This window comes from Pelodiscus sinensis, chromosome 3 (genome assembly GCF_052426305.1).
Source record: "Pelodiscus sinensis isolate ZL-2025 chromosome 3, ASM5242630v1, whole genome shotgun sequence".
NCBI lineage: Eukaryota > Metazoa > Chordata > Testudines > Trionychidae > Pelodiscus > Pelodiscus sinensis.
The window spans coordinates 3,805,672-3,825,305 of record NC_143054.1 but is presented as its reverse complement, the minus strand read 5'-3'; the positions used below and the strand labels follow the sequence as shown (position 1 = coordinate 3,825,305).

The window sequence follows — 19,634 nt, the reverse complement described above, 5'->3', positions numbered from 1 at the left end:
CGACGTCCGCACCGCAATTGACGGAGATCAAGCTGCGCCGCTTATTCCGGCGTGAGCCCTGCTGGGTAGACGTGCCCGGAATGGTTTAGGAGCCCTCTGGCACTCACCGGAGTGTTGGATCATAAGCTTTCGTGGGCAAAGACCCACTTCGTCAGATGCACGTGCAAGGTGCCACGGGACTCCTCGCCGCTTTCGCGGATTCAGACTGACACGGCTCCCCCTCTGATACCTGAATGCTTTAGGCTCTCGAGAAAGCTCGGCGCGCTGATCGAAAGGGGGCCGTGATTTTAACCACGTTGGGCCCCCCTGTAAGGGGCAGCCCGAGGGCCGTGGCCAGACTGCCCGTGTGCTCGGGCAATTGCCAGCTCTGGGAAGGAGGAAGGAGAAACCCAAGCGGCGGCTGGTTCGAAACGCCCCAGGCCAGCCCCGGGCAAGGGTTGGAATCAGCCCTCGGCTGCACCACGCTCTCTGTCGCGGCTCCTCCCCCACGTGCGGGCTGCCTGCTGTTTCCCAGCATTCACTTTTCAGGGGGGAGGTATAAAATATTTTCTTCCCGCGGCGTCGGGGTGGGGGGCCGAGGGCTTTGCACTTGCAAAAGCATCGCAAGCCGGCGTCCCCCCCTCCCGGCCGTCACGCTGCATGGAGCGCAGCCGTGAAAAAGCCGCAAGCCCGGCTGTGTCGCAGACCCCCGCCTCTCGCTCGTTCCTGGGCATCTGCATCCCGCCAGGGCTCAGCAGGCGGCTCTGTGCGGCAGACTGGAAGTCACGGGTTCTGGTTTCTCCCCGCTCCCGGGGCTACGCCTGCATCGGGCTGAGAATTAAAATGCACGGTGGCCACGGAGCCCTGGCGTGGGATGCGGCTCCCAGACGTGGCCCTGCAAGGTATCTCCGGGAGGGGGGTTCCCCGCGGGCAGGGAAAGATGCCTCCGCAAATCTGCTCTGTGTGCACGCAGAGTCTGGCGGTCCAGGTCTGCAGCTCCGTCCGACTGCCCGCCCGTGGGCATGTGCACGCGGCCCAGAGACCCGGCCTGAACCCCCGTGGCCGCTGGAAGGCTCCGGTGAAGGGGAGCAGCTGGAGGGCTGCGTGGCGCGTAGGGGGAGCGGGCAGATGTTCAAAACAGCTGGCGGTTTCCTCTAGGCGCCCCATGACTCTGGCGGGGTGGGGGGGAGAGTTCACGTGCTCCCCCGCCCTCAGACCCCCCCGGCTGCGATGATTGGCCTGGGGGCGGAGGAACGTGTGCGAAGTCTCTTGCCCCCCCAGGGACACGCGGCCCCGAGCAGCACATGGAGGGGACCCCGGGGCCTGGGGCGGCTGCAGGAGGGAGCCTGCCTGGGGGGCCCGGTTGGGCTGCTGGCTGGGAGCCACCCAAGGTAAGAGACTCCCGGCCAGAGCCTGCCTCCGCGCCCCAGCCCCTCCCACGTCCTAACTCCCTGCCCCACGTCACCCCCCAAATCCTCTGCGCACACAGCCCCTCCCCCGACCCCACACCCCCTGCTGCTCCCCTCCCCCGGGTCAGAATTCACTCCTGCACCCCTCCGCCCTCCTGCACCCCAATCCCCTGCTCCACGTCACAGCCCCCTCTTCCCTCCCAGCCCCCACACCCTCTCCTGCACCCCTCCCCTTCCCCAGGCCACAACCCCCTTCTCCCTCCCAGCCCCCACACCCTCTCCTGCACCCCTCCCCTGCCCCAGGCCACAGCCCCCTCCTCCCTCCCAGCCCCCACACCCCCTCCTGCACCCCTCCCCTGCCCCAGGCCACAACCCCCTCCTCCCTCCCAGCCCCCACACCCTCTCCGGCCCCCCTCCCCTGCCCCAGGCCACAGCCCCCTCCTCCCTCCCAGCCCCCACACCCTCTCCAGCCCCCCTCCCCTGCCGCAGGCCACAACCCCCTTCTCTCTCCCAGCCCCCACACCCACTCCTGCACCCCTCCTCCCTCCTGCACCCCTCCCCTGCCCCAGGCCACAACCCCCTCCTCCCTCCCAGCCCCCACACCCTCTCCTGCACCCCTCTCCTGATCCACGTCACAGCCCCCTCCTCCCTTCCAGCCCCCACACCCTTTCCTGCACCCCTCCCCTGCCCCAGGCCACAGCCCCCTCCTCCCTCCCAGCCCCCACACCCTCTCCTGCACCCCTCCCCTGCCCCAGGCCACAGCCCCCTCCTCCCTCCCAGCCCCCACACCCTCTCCTGCACCCCTCCCCTGCCCCAGGCCACAGCCCCCTCCTCCCTCCCAGCCCCCACACCCTCTCCTGCACCCCTCCCCTGCTCCATGTCACAGCCCCCTCCTCCCTCCCAGCCACCACATCTCCTCCTGCACCCCTCCCCTGCCCCAGGTCACTGCCCCCTCCTCCCTCCCAGCCCCCTCACCCGCTACCCCGAGCTCCCTTCTGCACCCAACCTCCCTCCCAAATCCCACGACCCCTCCATAGAGAAGCGCGGCCCTTGACCACTTTCCAAAATCTTGGAGTGACTCCCCCCTCCCCAAATGCTTGCCCTCCCCGGTATATCGCCTAGAGTTCAAGTCTATTCTCCGCCTTAGCAGGGCCTGTCTCCACTGCTGCTTCCCCCCGTGGTCGGGGGACGTGCCGCAGGGATGCTAGCGAGTGGACGGAGTATTGACTGCTCGTGTCTCCCCCACTCTCGCTGCCTCTAGGGGAGGCAACAAGTGTGGGGGGAGAAACGAGCTCATGCTGGGGGGGGGGCTGGCTTAAAAGCTGGTTCCCTTCAGCCCCCCGGCACCGTCTCCACGGTGCCACCTGCCCTCCCCCCGCTCGCTGTGTCTATCAGAGGCAGTGGGGGTGGGGATAGGGGAGGCAGGGGCTGCTGGGCTCAGCCTGGGGCTGGTTGCTGCGCCCCTGCATTTTAAACGCAATAAGCACCCAGTGGCTCCCGGCGCTCCCCCGGCGGCGGCTCGGCAGAGCGGCCCTCATCGACCAATCGCGGCGGCGCATATCGACGGCGCCATTCGCCGGGTAACCGCCCCGGGCCATCCTTCTGCCGTCCGCAGGGACCGCCCTCTGGTCCGCGGTGCCGACGTGCCCCGGCCCGATTCACGGCAGCGCTCCGTCCCCGGCCAGCACGTCCCCGCCCACTGCGGGGGGCAGCCCTCTGCGCCAAGCACCTTCCGACGGGCCGGACTTTTCATCGGCTCCCTGGCGGGACGAGCTGGTCCACAGAGACCCGCCCCCCCCCCTCCGGTGATGGGTTGTGGCAGCCGCCAGGAGCACAGCCCCAACGGGACCAAACCCCAGATAAATCCGCATCCCTCTGCATGGGTGGTCCGTGAAGGCGGGGCTGGAAGAGGCCAGCCCCCAGCCCCGCCTCCAGCCCCACCCCTTCTGCTAGGCTCCACCCCTTCCCCACCCTCAGGAGGCAAGGCGGCGCACCACGCATGCGCTCTCCCCTTCCAGCCACAGGGAGAGCAGGGGAGGGGAGTGGGTGGGTGCTCGCCACAGCCTCCCCAACGGAAGGTGCACCACGCCACACGGCCCAGCCGAGCCCAGCCCAGCCTCTCAAGCACCGGGGAGGGAGGCAGCCAGGTGTGCTGCACTGTGTGTCCTGGCCCGGCCCAGCCTCTCCAGCCCCACAGCACTAGGGGAGGGCATGCCACACGGCCAGGCCTACCCTCCCCAGTCCCGGAGCACAGGGAGAGCAAGCACTAGGGGCACCACTACTCCACCCCCAGAACGCGCACTTTAGGTGCTCTGGGGACGGAGCGCGGGCGGTTTGGGAAGGCTGAGCCTTCCCCACCTTACATACCCGACGCCCACGTTAGTCTGTATAAAAGATTTACACCGAGAAAGCTCATAAAGGTCCCTATCTATTAAAGCAAGATAGGCACAGCGCGTGTTCCCCCTCACGGGGTTTGATCAACAGAAGTCGGATTTCAGTGGCTGCACGTGGCGACAGACTGATCAAAGCAAGCTACTCAGATAAAATAAACAAAACGCGCCAGCTAAGCCTAATACTCGCAGAGAAGTTGTTGCAAATCATCATTTCTCACCCCAGTCCTTATTTCAGGTAAAGTTCTCCTCCGGCCGGAGCTGACCTGGGTCTAGCAGCTCACTTCTGTTCCTCTCGCGAGAGTTCTTTTGTGTCCGGGTGCCTTCGTGTGTGCGGGGAGCAGTCTGTGAAGCCAGCTGAAGACGGCTATTGTTTGCTTCCCATTCCTTAAATAGGATTTCCCCAGGGTGGGAAGTGTTTGTTCTGTTCTCCCCACCCCTGTCAAAGAGTGTGTCAAAGTCAGACACAGGACTGTCAGACCACTCTGAGTATTAGCAAAGCCGCTCTGCTAATACACCCAGAAAATGTGAGTACCATACAAGGTTCAAACCCCTTGATTTATACAGTCAAAAGAAAGCCAAATTAACAAGATTAAAAGGTGGCAAAACTTAACATGATTAGTGTGAGGCTAATCAAGTATCTTCATTTCCATATCAAGCACACAGCAATCTCCTGTCCATATCTCCCTGGTTATCTCAATTACTTTCTGCCTAACACCTAATGTTTCCTTTTCCTGTTACCCCAGGCATACCTGGCTAGCACTCTGATCTGCATACCTACAAACAACATTAACAACATTAACTGAATTTCCTCTTTCCTGTTCAGAGACAAACTGTGTTCCTTCAACTTATTCAATTATTACAGTATAATTCATGAAGCAAAATGCAGGACAATGTAGCACTTTAAAGACTAACAAGATGGTTTATTAGATGATGAGCTTTCGTGGGCCAGACCCACTTCCTCAGATCAAATAATGGAAGAAAACAGTCACAAAGTATAATTCATCTTTCTCTTACAATATAATTTTTTCTACTTTCACAAGTGCCACATTCAAGATGGATTCCAGCACCAGGTGGCCTGGTCACATTTGTAGGACCAATCACAGTTCAGGCTTACAAGAAAAACAAGACTATTCACAGATCATCGCCTTGAGCACTGGGCCATTCAGTCCCACTAATGGCTTTCACTAGAAGGCCTAGATTAATAAACAGGTTTGCACTTTATATTTCTAACTTCACATACAAGAATGATACAGGCACACAAATCAAATAGGCACATTCAGGGGGTTACAAGCTCTTGAATGATAGGTTACCTGTCCCACTTTGCAGAAAGCATATCTGAGTTATGTGTATTCATATTCAAAACCATGTTTTCACGTCATGTCAAATACGGGGCGCAGTGTCACAACTGGCTATATAAAGATCCCAGCAGGAAGAGGAAATGGTCTGTTCTGTGCGTTATAGCCCACGAGCTGCTGCGAGGTGATTTTTGCGAGACCTCACGTTGGCACCTTACTGCCACGCCTGGCCCTGTCTCACTTGATACTGCCCTGCTGCCAAAACCAGAGAGACAAAAAGCAGGTTCCTCCCGACGACAGAGAGGCACAGCTTGTTCTAGATTGGGTCTTTCCAGTGCAGCTGACAGCACGCCTTCCTCCTATGCCCCCTGCCCTGCAAGAGGAACCAGGAAACCCTTCGCCGTTGGAGAGACAGCTGACGCGTCTAACCGTTTTTAAATGAAACACTTTTAGCTCAAGTGGCCAAGTTAAAGCTTTGTCTCTCTGCTGTCTTTAATGGTCTAGATGAGTGTTTCTCAACCAGTGGTACGAGTCCCCTTAGGGGTACTCGAGAGAAGTCTGGGGGATATATCAACACAACTGAAATATGGAGAAAACGGAATTTTTGTTTTAAGTTTGACAGCGCTTTATTATTTTTGTACTTTTCACACTTAAAAATGTCATCGCCCGCCTGGCTACAATTAAGTGGTTTAAACAAATGTGTTGCAATGGTAGAAAAAAAATGGTGTCTCTGAAAATGGTAGGTACTTATATTTTTGTTGTTGTTGTTTTGAAAAAGGGGTACTTTATAAAAAAAACGGTTGAGAAACACTGGTCTAGATAGCACTTAGCCCTCACACAAATGCAGGAACTGGACTAGAGGACCTCTTGTGGTCCCTCCTAGTCTTTTGATTCCCTGATTTAGCCTGGGTTAAGGCACTGTGCCTCTTCTAGTCTTGACTTTTCCATTGCAATAGCTACCAGGTGGCAACAATGTGAATTCTAGTCTAGTCTAAGACAGGCCTGACTGCCAAGCTGTTCTAACCTCCTTCTGTCACTACTAAAGATTCAGTAGATGTGCATTTAAATGTCTCGTCCCATTGTCTACACCTTCTGCCCCCGCTCATACCTCTGATCCGAATGGGGCTGAGCAGACACCAATGGGGGCGGGGTGGAATATGGGTCTGTCATCAGTTCTGTTGATGGCCCTGGAACAACGTTAGAATCGGGTTTCCTGGATTTACCGGGAAGGACTACAGATCCGCCTCACTGTGAAAGAGCCAGGCTGACTCTGCAGGACGGAACAGTCAAATGCAGTAGCAGCTTATTCTGCAGTCAGCATTTAGGGCTCTGAATACGCAGAGGAAGCAGGTCCATTAAAATCTTCATTTCGGACTGAAAGCTAAGCAGTTCTCACGCTTCCGGGGTAAACGACAAGGAGTCCTGTGGCACTTTATAGACTAACATCACGTGCATCTGTTGAAGTGGATCTTTGCCCACAAAATCTTATGCTCCAATCCATCTGTTAGTCTGTAAGGTGCCACAGGACTCCTCGTTGTTCATGCAGATTCGGACTAACACGGCTACCCCTCTGATACTTCTGGGGTAAGGTTATTAGGAGCTGCAACTGGTCAGCCCATGTTCCTGCTAATCCTGGCTTGTGACAGTAGCTAAAGGGCGTGAACAGAATAGAGCAGTTATCTAGCGATCCATCCTCTGTCTTCAAGTCCCAACATCTGGCAATCAAAGATTTAGGGACTCCTAGAGCATGGTGTCGCACCCCTGGCCGTCATGGCTAATAACCGCTGATGGATCTGTCAGGGTTGCTCCCATCTCTGGCATGTCATGTGCAGAAGGTGGGGACCCACAAAGACCTTAAATACCTTGGCCTCTAGGCTCTGCTTACACCCCCCACCTCAGAGTCACAGATACACTGGCTCTGAGAAATAAACAAAACAGCTGCCACCACCACGTGAAACACACCCAGGAGGAAAGCACTTGGACTTCCTTCCCAAGGGGTAGCCCAAGAGAGCTTGAAAAACCAGAGACAAACAAGCCGCAGTCTCTGGTAGCTGACCTTGGTCTGAGGCATTCAGACACAGACAGACAGACAGACAGACAGATCTCCTGTACTTCCCAGGACACAGGAATCGAATCATCACCTTAAAAAGGCCATTTTTAGGAACAAAACAAAGGAGATGCTTGATAAAGCAAACTTGATTGCTGGGTGTTGCAGAGCAACTAGGTCAAACAGATTAAAACACAGAAAATCTCTGGGAACAGCTCTTAGGCTGTGTCCAGACTCAGGGGTTTTTTCGAAAAAAGTAGCCTTTTTTCGAAAAAATTTCCCCTGCGTCCAGACTCAAGCCGCGTTCTTTCGAAATTAATTCGAAAGAACGCGGCTTTTCTTTCGATGGCGGTAAACCTCATTTCATGAGGAAGAACGCCTTCTTTCGAAAGTTCCTCTTTCGAAAGAAGGCGTTCTTCAATGTAAATAGGGCTTCTTCAAAAGAGAGCATCCAGACTCACTGGATGCTTTCTTTCGAAAAAGCAAGCCGCTTTTTCGAAATTTCTCCGTGCAGTCTAGACGCTCTCTTTCGAAAGAGGCTCTTTCGAAAGAAGCCTGCAGTCTAGACATAGCCTTAGATGATGAATGGGGGAGGGGAGGCATAGGTTCACAGAGCCGTGCAAACCAAACCACAAAAAGAAAGAAAAATACCCTGATGGCGACTAGATTCACTGTTCCCCTTTCTTTACTCCCAATCCCTTCCGGGTTCAGTCCACTTCCATGTCTCGGATTCCTGGGAGGCATGGCGGTCCTGCCTGGGGTTAAATCAGTCTGTGGCTCTCCACTGCTGGTTTAACTCTCCCAGACCAAGACAGCAGGCCAGTTTTTATACAACGCACATTTCAGCCCCTTATTCTCATTGGGTCTTCTGGCTCCCTGCCAACACCCTTGCTAGTTACTTGAATTTAACACTGACGATTCCAGGGGGGCTGATGGAGGTGGGGGTGCTGATGGCGGCGGGGTGGGGGGCTGATGTGTTTGGGGCTGCTGGCAGTGGAGGCACTGATGGAAGCGGGGGCTGATGGCAGGGGGAAGGTCAAGGAGGGGTTCATGGCTTAGGGGGGCTGATGGCGGGGGCTAAGGGGCAGATAGTGGGGAGCAGGAGGAGCAGATGGCAGGGGGGCTGGTGGCTGGTGGGGGGGGGCTGTGCTGGCTGGGGAGAAGATGGGGGCAGGGGGGCTGATGGCGGGGTGTATGGGGAGCTTGGGGGGCTGATGGTGGGGATCTGAGGGAGGCTCTGGCTTGGGGGGTAGAGGGGCAGATGGCAGAGTGAGGCTGGGGGGCTGATGGCAGGGAGAGAGTCAAGGGGGGCTCATGGCTTGGGGGTCTAATGGCACGGGAGCAGGGGGAGCAGATGGGGGCGGGGGGCCTGATGCTGGGGGGAGCAGATGGCAGGGAGGTTGAGGGGGGTTAAGAGAGGGAACATGGGGGATTGCGGGGGGCTGACGGCAGGGGCAGGGGGAGCAGACGGTCGGCGGTTTGAAGGGGTCTGATGGGGGACAGAGGGAGAAAACGGGACTCTGGCCCGGGGCGTAGGGGGCCCATGGCGGGAGGTTTAAAGGGGGGGCTCTGGCTCGGGGCGTAGGGGGCCCATGGCGGGGCGGTCAAAGGGGAGCTCATGGCCAGGGGCGTAGGGGGCACATGGCGGGGGAGTTAAAGGGGGGCTCATGGCCAGGGGCGTAGGGGGCACATGGCGGGAGGGTTAAAGGGGGGCTCATGGCCAGGGGCGTAGGGGGCACATGGCGGGGGGGTTAAAGGGGGACTCATAGCCCGGGACGTAGGGGGCACAAGGCGGGGGGTTAAAGGGGGGCTCATGGCCAGGGGCGTAGGGGGCCCATGGCGGGGGGGTTAAAGGGGGACTCATAGCCCGGGACGTAGGGGGCACAAGGCGGGGGGGTTAAAGGGGGGCTCATGGCCAGGGGCGTAGGGGGCCCATGGCGGGGGGCTAAAGGGGGACTCATGGCCCAGGGCGTAGGGGGCACATGGCGGGGAGGTTAAAGGGGGACTCATAGCCCGGGACGTAGGGGGCACAAGGCGGGGGGGTTAAAGGGGGGCTCATGGCCAGGAGCGTAGGGGGCCCATGGCGGGGGGGTTAAAGGGGGACTCATAGCCCGGGACGTAGGGGGCACAAGGCGGGGGGGTTAAAGGGGGGCTCATAGCCCGGGACGTAGGGGGCACAAGGCGGGGGGTTAAAGGGGGGCTCATGGCCAGGGGCGTAGGGGGCCCATGGCGGGGGGGTTAAGGGGGGGCTCATGGCCAGGGGCGTAGGGGGCCCATGGCGGGGGGGCTAAAGGGGGACTCATAGCCCGGGATGTAGGGGGCACATGGCGGGGGGGTTAAAGGGGGGCTCATGGCCAGGGGCGTAGGGGGCCCATGGCGGGGGGGTTAAAGGGGGGTTCATGGCCCAGGGCGTAGGGGGCCCATGGCGGGGGGGTTAAAGGGGGGTTCATGGCCCAGGGCGTAGGGGGCACAAGGCGGGGGGATTAAAGGGGGGTTCATGGCCCAGGGCGTAGGGGGCCCATGGCGGGGGGGTTAAAGGGGGGTTCATGGCCCAGGGCGTAGGGGGCACATGGCGGGGAGGTTAAAGGGGGGCTCATGGCCAGGGGGGCCCATGGCGGGGGGGGGGGTTAAAGGGGGAGCCCATGGCCCGTGGCGCTGCGGGCGGGGGGAGCGGGCGGGGGGGTCCGCGCCCCTTGCGGCCCCGCCCCCCGGCCCGTTGCCCGGTGACGCTGTTTGTGACCCGGCCCCGCCCGGGCCCCGCCGCCGCCGCCGCCGCCTCCCCCTCGGGCCGCCCCGCGCCCGCCATGGCCTCGCGCAGCGCCGGCACCCTGCTGAGCGAGCACCGCGCCGCCTACGTGCCGCCCGCCCTGCAGCCCGGGTAACCCCCTGCCGGACCCCCACCCGCATCCCCCCTGCCGAACCCCCACCCTGAATCCTGGGACTCTGCCCCCAGCGACCTCCCCGCATCCCCCTGCCGGACCCCCACCCCGCATCCCCCCTGCCGGACCCCCACCCGCATCCCCCCTGCTGGACCCCCACCCGCATCCTGGGACTCTGCCCCCAGCGACCTCCCCGCATCCCCCCTGCCGAACCCCCACCCCGCATCCCCCCCTGCGAGACCCCCACCCGCATCCTGGGACTCTGCCCCCAGCGACCTCCCCGCATCCCCCCTGCTGGACCCCCACCCGCATCCCCCCTGCTGGACCCCCACCCGCATCCCCCCTGCTGGACCCCCACCCGCATCCTGGGACTCTGCCCCCAGCGACCTCCCCGCATCCCCCCTGCCGAACCCCCACCCCGAATCCCCCCTGCGGGACCCCCACCCCGAATCCCCCCTGCGGGACCCCCACCCCGAATCCCCCCCTGCCGGACCCCCACCCGCATCCCCCCTGCCGGACCCCCACCCTGAATCCCCCCCTGCCGGACCCCCACCCGCATCCCCCTGCCGGACCCCCAACCGCATCCCCCTGCGGGACCCCCACCCCGCATCCTGGGACTCTGCCCCCAGCGACCTCCCCGCATCCCCCCTGCCGGACCCCCACCCGCATCCCCCTGCCGGACCCCCACCCTGAATCCCCCCCTGCGGGACCCCCACCCGCATCCCCCTGCCGGACCCCCACCCTGAATCCCCCCCTGCGGGACCCCCACCCGCATCCCCCTGCCGGACCCTCACCCCGCATCCTGGGACTCTCCCCCCAGCGACCTCCCCGCATCCCCCTGCCGGACCCCCACCCCGCATCCTGGGACTCTCCCCCCAGCGACCTCCCCTGCGGCCCCCACCTGCCCTGCACCCTCCTCCCCCCACAGGGACCCCCCTCCCTCCCTGCACCCCACTGTCAATCCCCAGCCCCCCCTCTCCCTCTGCACCCCTCTGCATTCCTCCTGACCCCCATCACCCGCCTTCATCCCCCCTGCACCCCTCTGCATTCCTCCTGACCCCCATCACCCGCCTTCATCCCCCCTGCACCCCTCTGCATTCCTCCTGACCCCCATCACCCGCCTTCATCCCCCCTGCACCCCTCTGCATTCCTCCTGACCCCCATCACCCGCCTTCATCCCCCCTGCACCTCTCTGCATTCCTCCTGACCCCCATCACCCGCCTTCATCCCCCCTGCACCCCTCTGCATTCCTCCTAACCCCCATCACCCGCCTTCATCCCCCCTGCACCCCTCTGCATTCCTCCTGACCCCCATCACCCGCCTTCATCCCCCCTGCACCCCTCTGCATTCCTCCTGACCCCCATCACCCGCCTTCATCCCCCCTGCACCCTTCTGCATCCCTCCTGACCCCCATCACCCGCCTTCATCCCCCTCTGCACCCCTCTGCATTCCTCCTGACCCCCATCACCCGCCTTCATCCCCCCTGCACCCCTCTGCATTCCTCCTGACCCCCATCACCCGCCTTCATCCCCCCTGCACCCCTCTGCATTCCTCCTGACCCCCATCACCCGCCTTCATCCCCCCTGCACCTCTCTGCATTCCTCCTGACCCCCATCACCCGCCTTCATCCCCCCTGCACCCCTCTGCATTCCTCCTGACCCCCATCACCCGCCTTCATCCCCCCTGCACCCCTCTGCATTCCTCCTGACCCCCATCACCCGCCTTCATCCCCCCTGCACCCCTCTGCATTCCTCCTGACCCCCATCACCCGCCTTCATCCCCCCTGCACCCTTCTGCATCCCTCCTGACCCCCATCACCCGCCTTCATCCCCCTCTGCACCCCTCTGCATTCCTCCTGACCCCCATCACCCGCCTTCATCCCCCCTGCACCCCTCTGCATTCCTCCTGACCCCCATCACCCGCCTTCATCCCCTCTGCACCCTTCTGCATTCCTCCTGACCCCCATCACCCACCTTCATTCCCTCTGCACCCCTCTGCATTCCTCCTGACCCCCATCACCCGCCTTCATCGCCCCCGGCACCCCTCTGCATCCCTCCTGACCCCCATCACCCGCCTTCATCCCCCTCTGCACCCTTCTGCATTCCTCCTGACCCCCATCACCCGCCTTCATCCCCCCTGCACCTCTCTGCAGTCCTCCTGACCCCCATCACCCGCCTTCATCCCCTCTGCACCCCTCTGCATTCCTCCTAACCCCCATCACCCGCCTTCATCCCCCCTGCACCTCTCTGCAGTCCTCCTGACCCCCATCACCCGCCTTCATCGCCCCCGGCACCCCTCTGCATCCCTCCTGACCCCCATCACCCGCCTTCATCCCCCTCTGCACCCCTCTGCATTCCTCCTAACCCCCATCACCCGCCTTCATTCCCCTCTGCATTCCTCCTAACCCCCATCACCCGCCTTCATCCCCCCTGCACCTCTCTGCAGTCCTCCTGACCCCCATCACCCGCCTTCATCCCCTCTGCACCCCTCTGCATCCCTCCAAACCCCCATCACCCGCCTTCATCCCCCCTGCACCCCTCTGCATCCCTCCTGACCCCCATCACCCGCCTTCATCCCCCCTGCACCCCTCTGCATCCCTCCTGACCCCCATCACCCGCCTTCATCCCCTCTGCACCCCTCTGCATTCCTCCTGACCCCCATCACCCGCCTTCATCCCCCCTGCACCTCTCTGCATTCCTCCTGACCCCCATCACCCGCCTTCATCGCCCCCGGCACCCCTCTGCATCCCTCCTGACCCCCATCACCCGCCTTCATCCCCCCGCACCTCTCTGCATTCCTCCTGACCCCCATCACCCGCCTTCATCCCCCCTGCACCCCTCTGCATCCCTCCTGACCCCCATCACCCGCCTTCATCCCCCCCGCACCCCTCTGCATTCCTCCTGACCCCCATCACCCGCCTTCATCGCCCTCTGCACCCCAGCGACCCCATCGCTTGCTGCACCTCCCATTGCCTCCTGTAGCCCCCACAGGGACCCTCTGTGTCCCCATTACCCTGGGATCCCCATAGCTCCCTGCACCCGACCCGTGGTTTCCTGCCCACACACCGCACTGGCCTTCATCGACTCCTACATCCCCATTAACGTCTGGGGACACCAGTTCCCATATTCGGGACTCCTTCCGCAGTCCCCAGGATCCTGCTTTTGAGAGTAGTTCCTACCTCTAACCCCCACGTGATACTTCTGGCACCCCAGGTAGGCCCCCTTCCCAGGAGTGGGTACCCCCCACCCATTGCTCCCCTCATCCTGCAGCCCCTTCCACATTCCCTCCACTCCCTCTTCCCCAGGAGTACCTCACGTCTGTCATCCCCTACACCCTCTCCAGGGCATGGGAACCCCATGTCCTTTCTTCCCACTTCCCCTACATTTATCTTGGGGAAAGACCCCCTGACTTGCCCCAGCGTATGAAACCCCTAGAGCCCGGGGAGAACAGGGCGCGTTTCAATCATGCACGACACAGGGCTGTGCACATGAAACTCACCAGACGGTTGTGCCGGGAGAGTGCAATGTATGGGGTAGAGAGACGGGACGTAACGGGAGAGGCAGGCTTCAAACCAAGATGGACCCCAGGGGGGTCTGCCCGCCCACAGCATGGCCAGGAACGGGACCTTGGAGCTTGAAGGAGGGAAACGGGCGTGTGCACAGAGATTGTCCTGGGTCAGGACGGGTCCAGGAGTGATTCAGGGCCCCTCCTGCTCTGGCCAGTATTGAATCAATGGTGAAATCAAATTGCAATGCCTTCGGAGCTGGGAGCTGGCTAATAGATGCTCTCCCGCTGCCCAGACCTGAAGGCAGCACAGAAGTAAGGGAGGCCATTCTGCAACCCCCCCTAAAATAACCTTGAGACCCCTCCTGCAACTCCCTTTTGAGGCAGAACCCCCTGCCTGAGATACACGGATCCCCCTCCCCTGTACAGGCCAGGGTAAAAACCCACAAAAGGCAGATTCCACGGGGGGAGCGAGACCACATTTCAGGGTGGTGAAACACTGGAATAAGTTGCCTAGGGAGGTTGTGGAATCCACATCTCTGGAGATATTTAAGTGCAGGTTAGATAAATGTCTATCAGGGATGGTCTAGACAGTATTTGGTCCTGTCATGAGGGCAGGGGACTGGACTCGATGACCTCTCGAGGTCCCTTCCAGTCCTAGTCTTCTATGATTTTTAACCCTCCCTCCACTGTCTGTGACATGCTTTTGTGAATGTGGTAGAGCCCTAACGATCTCCCCGCTGACAGCTCCGTACGCCACGTCTCGTGACAGGGTTCCTCGTTAGCGGCTGGCCAGCTACCAATGGGCAGTCAGCCGGGCCCAGAGCGGGTCGCTCGCAAGAGGAGCCTCACAGCTGGGTCACAGCACTTTGCCCCTTGATTTCCTGAGGGAGCCCGAAATGCTGCAGGCCGCCATCGCAGCTGTGAGCCGCACTGTGGAAAAGCAGAGTCCCTGCAATTTACGAAGGATGGGTTTGCCAGGGCTGCTTTTTAGCAAGAGACTTAGGGACTGAGCCTTAATTGCTATCTCAATGGCAGCAAAACGCTTGGCTTCCCTTACGTATCTTTTGGCCAGCAGCAGCTGTGCTCTGGGTGCTTTGCAGACAGGTACTTTGACTCTGTTCTTGCGCCGAAGCCCTTATAACCTTCGTCCAAGCTAAGTCGGGCCCTTCTCTGGTGGGTTCTGCTGCGTGGGACCAGCACTCACTCTCTGCTGGCTCTGTCATGATGTCCCGTAAGAGCGGCCTGACGGGGTCAGGGCAAAGGTCCGTCTAGCTCAGTGTCCTGTCTGCCCACAGTGGCCAGCGCCAGGTGCCCCAGAGGGAGGGAATCATCAAGTGATCCCTCTCCTATCATCCATTTCCAGCCTCTAACAAACAGAGGCTAGGGACACCATTCCTATCCATTCTGGCTAATAAGTATCGATGGACCTAACCTCCATGGATCTATTGAGCTCTTTTTTGAACCCTGTTAAAGTCCAAGACTTCACAACATCCTCTGGCGAGGAGTTCCACAGGTTGATTGTGCACTGCGTGAAGAAAATCTTCCTTTTGTTTAAAACCTGCTACCTATTAATTTCATTTGGTGACCCCTAGTTCTTATGTCACTGGAACAAGTCAATAACTTTTCCTTTTTCGCTTTCTCCACACCAGTCATGATTGCATCGACCTCTCTCCTATCCCCCCTTAGTCTCCTCTTTTCTAAGCTGAAAAGTCCCCGTCTTTTTCATCTCTCTCCATAGGGGACCCGTTCCAAACCCCTCCTCATTTTTGTTGCTCTTTTCTGAATCTTTTCCAATGCCAAGATCTTTTTTGCAATGAGGTGACCACATCTGCACGCAGTATTCAAGATGTGGCCGTCCCATGGTTTTACAGAGGCAATAAGATATTCTCAGTCTTATTCTTGATCCCTTTTTCAATGACTCCTAATATTCTATTGGCTTTTTTGCCTGCCGCTGCACACGGAGGGGCTCTTTCAGCGAACTCTCCACAATGGCTCCAAGATCTCTCTCTTGAGGGGTTATAGCTAAGTTAGTGCCCATCGCGTTGTACGTGTAGCTGGGATTATTTTTCCAAGGTGCACTCCTTTGCATTTATCAGCATTAATATTCATTTGCCATGTTGTGGCCTAATACCCTAGTGTTCTCTTGCACTGTCTCCCGTTTACGCCGGCAGGCAATGCAGCTGAGCCTTTCATGCCACTCCTGCCCTCGGTCCCCTCCTTTCCCTGCTTCCAAATGTTGCTGACCTATTGCCGAGGCTTGGGGAGGTGGGTTGTGATGTGTGGCCAGGCAGACTCAGCTGGACACTGGCAGAGAATTGGCATCACAGGAGTGGGAAGACAGGCAGGAGCAAACAGTAACCCAATTCCCCTAGCAGCTCACGATTCCCCTTTTGGTGTCTGGCCCCATGTCCACGTGCCACGTCCACCCGAGCAGCAATGAGCTAGTGAGACATCAAAACAGGTATCAGTTACGCCGCTTGGAAAATGAACGTTAATTAGGTCAGTGCTGGGCACAAAGTGCTTTTCCGTGGCCCTTTGTGTAACCGGGTAGCGCCTCTCAAGTTTAACCCGGGAGCAGGGAGGGCAGCTGTCGTTGCTAGAGTTAACCCGTCAAACACCGCTGCGCTACGCCCTTCGAAGGTGTGTTCCTCAGCACGCTGAGGCTATGTCTAGACTGCAGGCTTCTTTCGAAAGAGGCTCTTTCAAAAGATCGCGTCTAGACTGCAGGCGGATCTTTCGAAAGAGAAATCCGCTTTTTCGAAAGAGAGCACCCAGCGAGTCTGGATGCTCTCTTTCGAAGATGGCCTCTTTACATTGAAGAACGCCTTCTTTCGAAAGAGGAACTTTTGAAGGAAGGTGTTCTTCCTCGTGAAACGAGGTTTACCGCCATCGAAAGAAAAGCCGCGTTCTTTCGAAATAATTTTGAAAGAACGCGGCTTGAGTCTGGACGCAGGGGAAGTTTTTTCGGGAAAAGGCTACTTTTCCCGAAAAAACCCCTGAGTCTGGACACGGCCTGAGTGAGCAGAGCACAGGGCGGTACCTGGTACAGACAGTTCAGAGACCATCGCCCACTGGAGTTCAAAGTAGTTTCCTTCTTTGGCCTATTAAGCCTGGAATGACGATGGGCAGGTTGCAATATCTCAGCTGGCAATATCTCAGCTTTGGCCTCGTCGGTGGTCCCGTGGTCTGTGGTCGGTGGTCTTGTCGGGCTGGGGAGCGTTGTCGGACTCAGGGGCTGTGTCTACACTGGCGGCTTCTTGCGCAAGAACACGTCCACCTGCCACGTGCGAGCTGTGCTTTTGCGCAAGAGCGCCCATGGCAGTGCGGACGCTCTCTTGCGCAAGAAAGCTCCGCTGGCCGTTTTAGCCGTAGGGCTTTCTTGCGCAGGAAACACCTGCCGTACGTCCACACTGCCCTCTTGCACAAGAGCTCCAGCACAAGAGAGCTTATAGCTGTTAAAAAGAGCGTCGCTCTTGCACAAGACGCCCTCTCTTCCCACGCTCTACTGTCCATTTCCTTGCGCAAGAGCGGGCGGGCCGTGTGAACGCTCGGCGGAGTCTTGCACAAGAATGAGTCCAGAAGCGGCGCGCATGTGCTCCGGTGGGCCTGTTGATTAGAGGTGCACCGTCCCATGGAGCAGAGCAGCAGAGTCACAGTTCCCTGGTGTGGCGGCACGTTGGGATCCCCCTGCCTCCTGCACCCCCATAGTGGCACGAACAGACTCCACCAGCCAGTAGAATAGAGGTGGTTTATTGCTTCTCCAGGATGCAGCACAGCACAGATGTCATCTGGTTCCAGGGCAGGCCTAGGATGCCTCAGTCCCCCTTGCAATGGGGGAGACTGGCCCCCTAAATCCCAGCCCCTTGCTTAGGCTGCTTCCTCCATGATCCCAGACAGAAACTAAAACTCTCTTCCAGCCCTGCCCCCCAGCCAGGTGCTGGTCTCGCCCTCCCTTTGTCTCCCTCTCTGGGAGGCTGAGCCGGGGTGTCTGGGTTAATCCACATTTGGGAGAGTCAGTGAGAATCTCCCATCCCAACTCAGGGGGACCCAGGTCAAAGAGCAGACAGCCCCCCCACTACGCCAAGCTGGGGCCGGGAGCGGAGCAGCAAGCATGGTCTAGCGAATCCCCTGCTTCAGGGCTGAACAGGTCAGGAGGGTACTGGACCAGGGAGCCCCAACCTGTGCCTTGAAAACCGTTCCACCACCACGTAGCCTGGTTTTGTCCCCGGATAATAACGGAAAACGAGATTGTAATTAGGCCTTGTCTTGAAACAGGAACTCAGAGTGCTGGTCTATTTCTTCGTCCCCTCGGGCGCCCTTTCAGCTGTGCTGGGCCCGGAGAGTCTCTCTGAACTCGGCTTGCCGGGATGGGAAAGGCTCAGCAGGTAGCAGGCTGAGTGGGAAAGACCAAAGAGCACCGTCTGCTTAGCTTGGCTGCGTGACAGCTCACCAGGGACGTGAGCCTCGGCAGGCAGCTGAGGACTGTCAGACACCAAGGAGGGAGCAAGATGGCCTGGGGCAGGCAGAGGAGAAGTGAGGGGAAAGTAGAAGGTGGGAAATTCAGCTCTTGGGCTGCAGAATCCCAAGGGAAGTGGCGAATGCCTCCGTGCTGGGGACATTTCCATCCAGATTAAAGGGATCAGAGCCGTGGTGGGCAGCCTGCCACCCATGGGCCCCATACAACCTACTGGGGCTCCATCTGCAGCCCACGGATGCCCTGGCGGCTCCTCTCCCCCACACGCCTCTCACACAGCCCTGCACTCTCCCCTCCCTCCAAGCTCTTTCAGAGGGCGACGCAAATTGCCTGATTCATGCTCCATCCCTGCTCCTCTCCCTCCCTGCAGGGCTACGTCTAGACTGCACTGTTAAATCGGAAAAAGATACACAATGTTCGAAAACGCGGACACCTTCCTTGGACATGGCGTTGCTTTTCCTGGATACTTCCGGTATCCCAGAAAAGCGCTGCGGTCCAGAGGTAGCCCAACAGCCGGAATGCTGCGAACAGCTGGCGAGCCGGAATGCTGCGAACAGCTGGCGAGCCGGAATGCTGCGAACAGCTGATTCGTGGTGTTCCAGCTCTGGGAGGGAGGGGAAGGTGCGGGGAGGGGACGGAGCACGAACCAGGGGATTTGCGCACTCCGAAAGTGCTGGGTGGGAGGGGGAGCAGGTACGTGCGAGGCTCCAGTGCCCCAGTGTGTGAGAAGTGTGAGAGGGTGGGGGCAGACAGGGGGGGTCATGATTTCACGCCGTGCCTGCCCCCGGACCCTGGCTCCCTCCGCGAATGGACAGCTCTGCACGAGTCCATGTTCGGCTGCTCTTCCCGAGGCGCCCCTCTCATAGTGGGAGCAGAAAATGAGGCGCCCGCCCCGCCAGTGGCTTTCACATAGCTCCAGACCAGTCCCAAGGAGAGTCAAGATGCCAAAATGTGCGGGTGGAGATTTGAAGCCTATCAACGTCAGGAGATAATTGCCGCTCTGGTTGACTTGGCAACCATCGTTTAGCCACGTTGCCCATGCAGATGAGTGGTCTGGTCGCCAATTATCAGCATCCTGCAGTTACAGAGCCTGCTCCATCCACGGACTAATTTCAGTGGGGTCTCATGGCACAACCGTACTAGAAACAAACCAATGGTTGGCTTCCAAGTGCTTTGCAACCATGGGCAGGTCTCAAAGTGGCACTTTACAGCCATTCAGCACAGGTGTAGCACAGGGAAGGAGGGGCAGCTCAGTGGTTTGAGCATTAGCCTGCTAAACCCAGGGTTGGGAGTTCAATCCTTGCAGAGGCCATTCAGGGATTTGGGGCAAAAATTTGTCAGGGATGGTACTTGGTCCTGCTGTGAAGGCAGGGGGATGCACTCAATGACCTTTCAAGGTCCCTTCCAGTTCTAGGAGATAGGCATCTCCATTATTAAAAGGGCCATCAGGAAGCCATTGGTTAAGTTGTGAGTAGACCCTAATCTTGGTCCAGTCTTAGGCACCTACAACAATGCGAAACCCTGCCAGGGCACAGAGACCAAGAGATGGTTGCGGTAGAACAGCGGGTGTTGCAGCTCCTGTGTTTGGTGCCTCTAACTTCTCAACTACATTGACCTGTCTAGTGGCCAAAGCTTTTCATTCCTGGAGAGT

At 59.3% G+C, this 19,634-nt stretch overlaps 1 protein-coding gene across 1 annotated transcript in view; it reads left to right on the top strand.

Moving 5' to 3' along the window:
• The first annotated feature begins 9,871 nt into the window (after positions 1-9,871).
• The window catches only part of CIMIP2C (ciliary microtubule inner protein 2C), a 45,697-nt gene continuing 35,934 nt past the window's right edge, over positions 9,872-19,634 (top strand). The window contains exon 1 of the mRNA XM_089776979.1: positions 9,872-10,001. Within this exon, the coding sequence (XP_089633105.1) occupies positions 9,928-10,001 (74 nt within the window). The 5' untranslated portion in view covers positions 9,872-9,927. The remainder of the gene's footprint in view (positions 10,002-19,634) is intronic.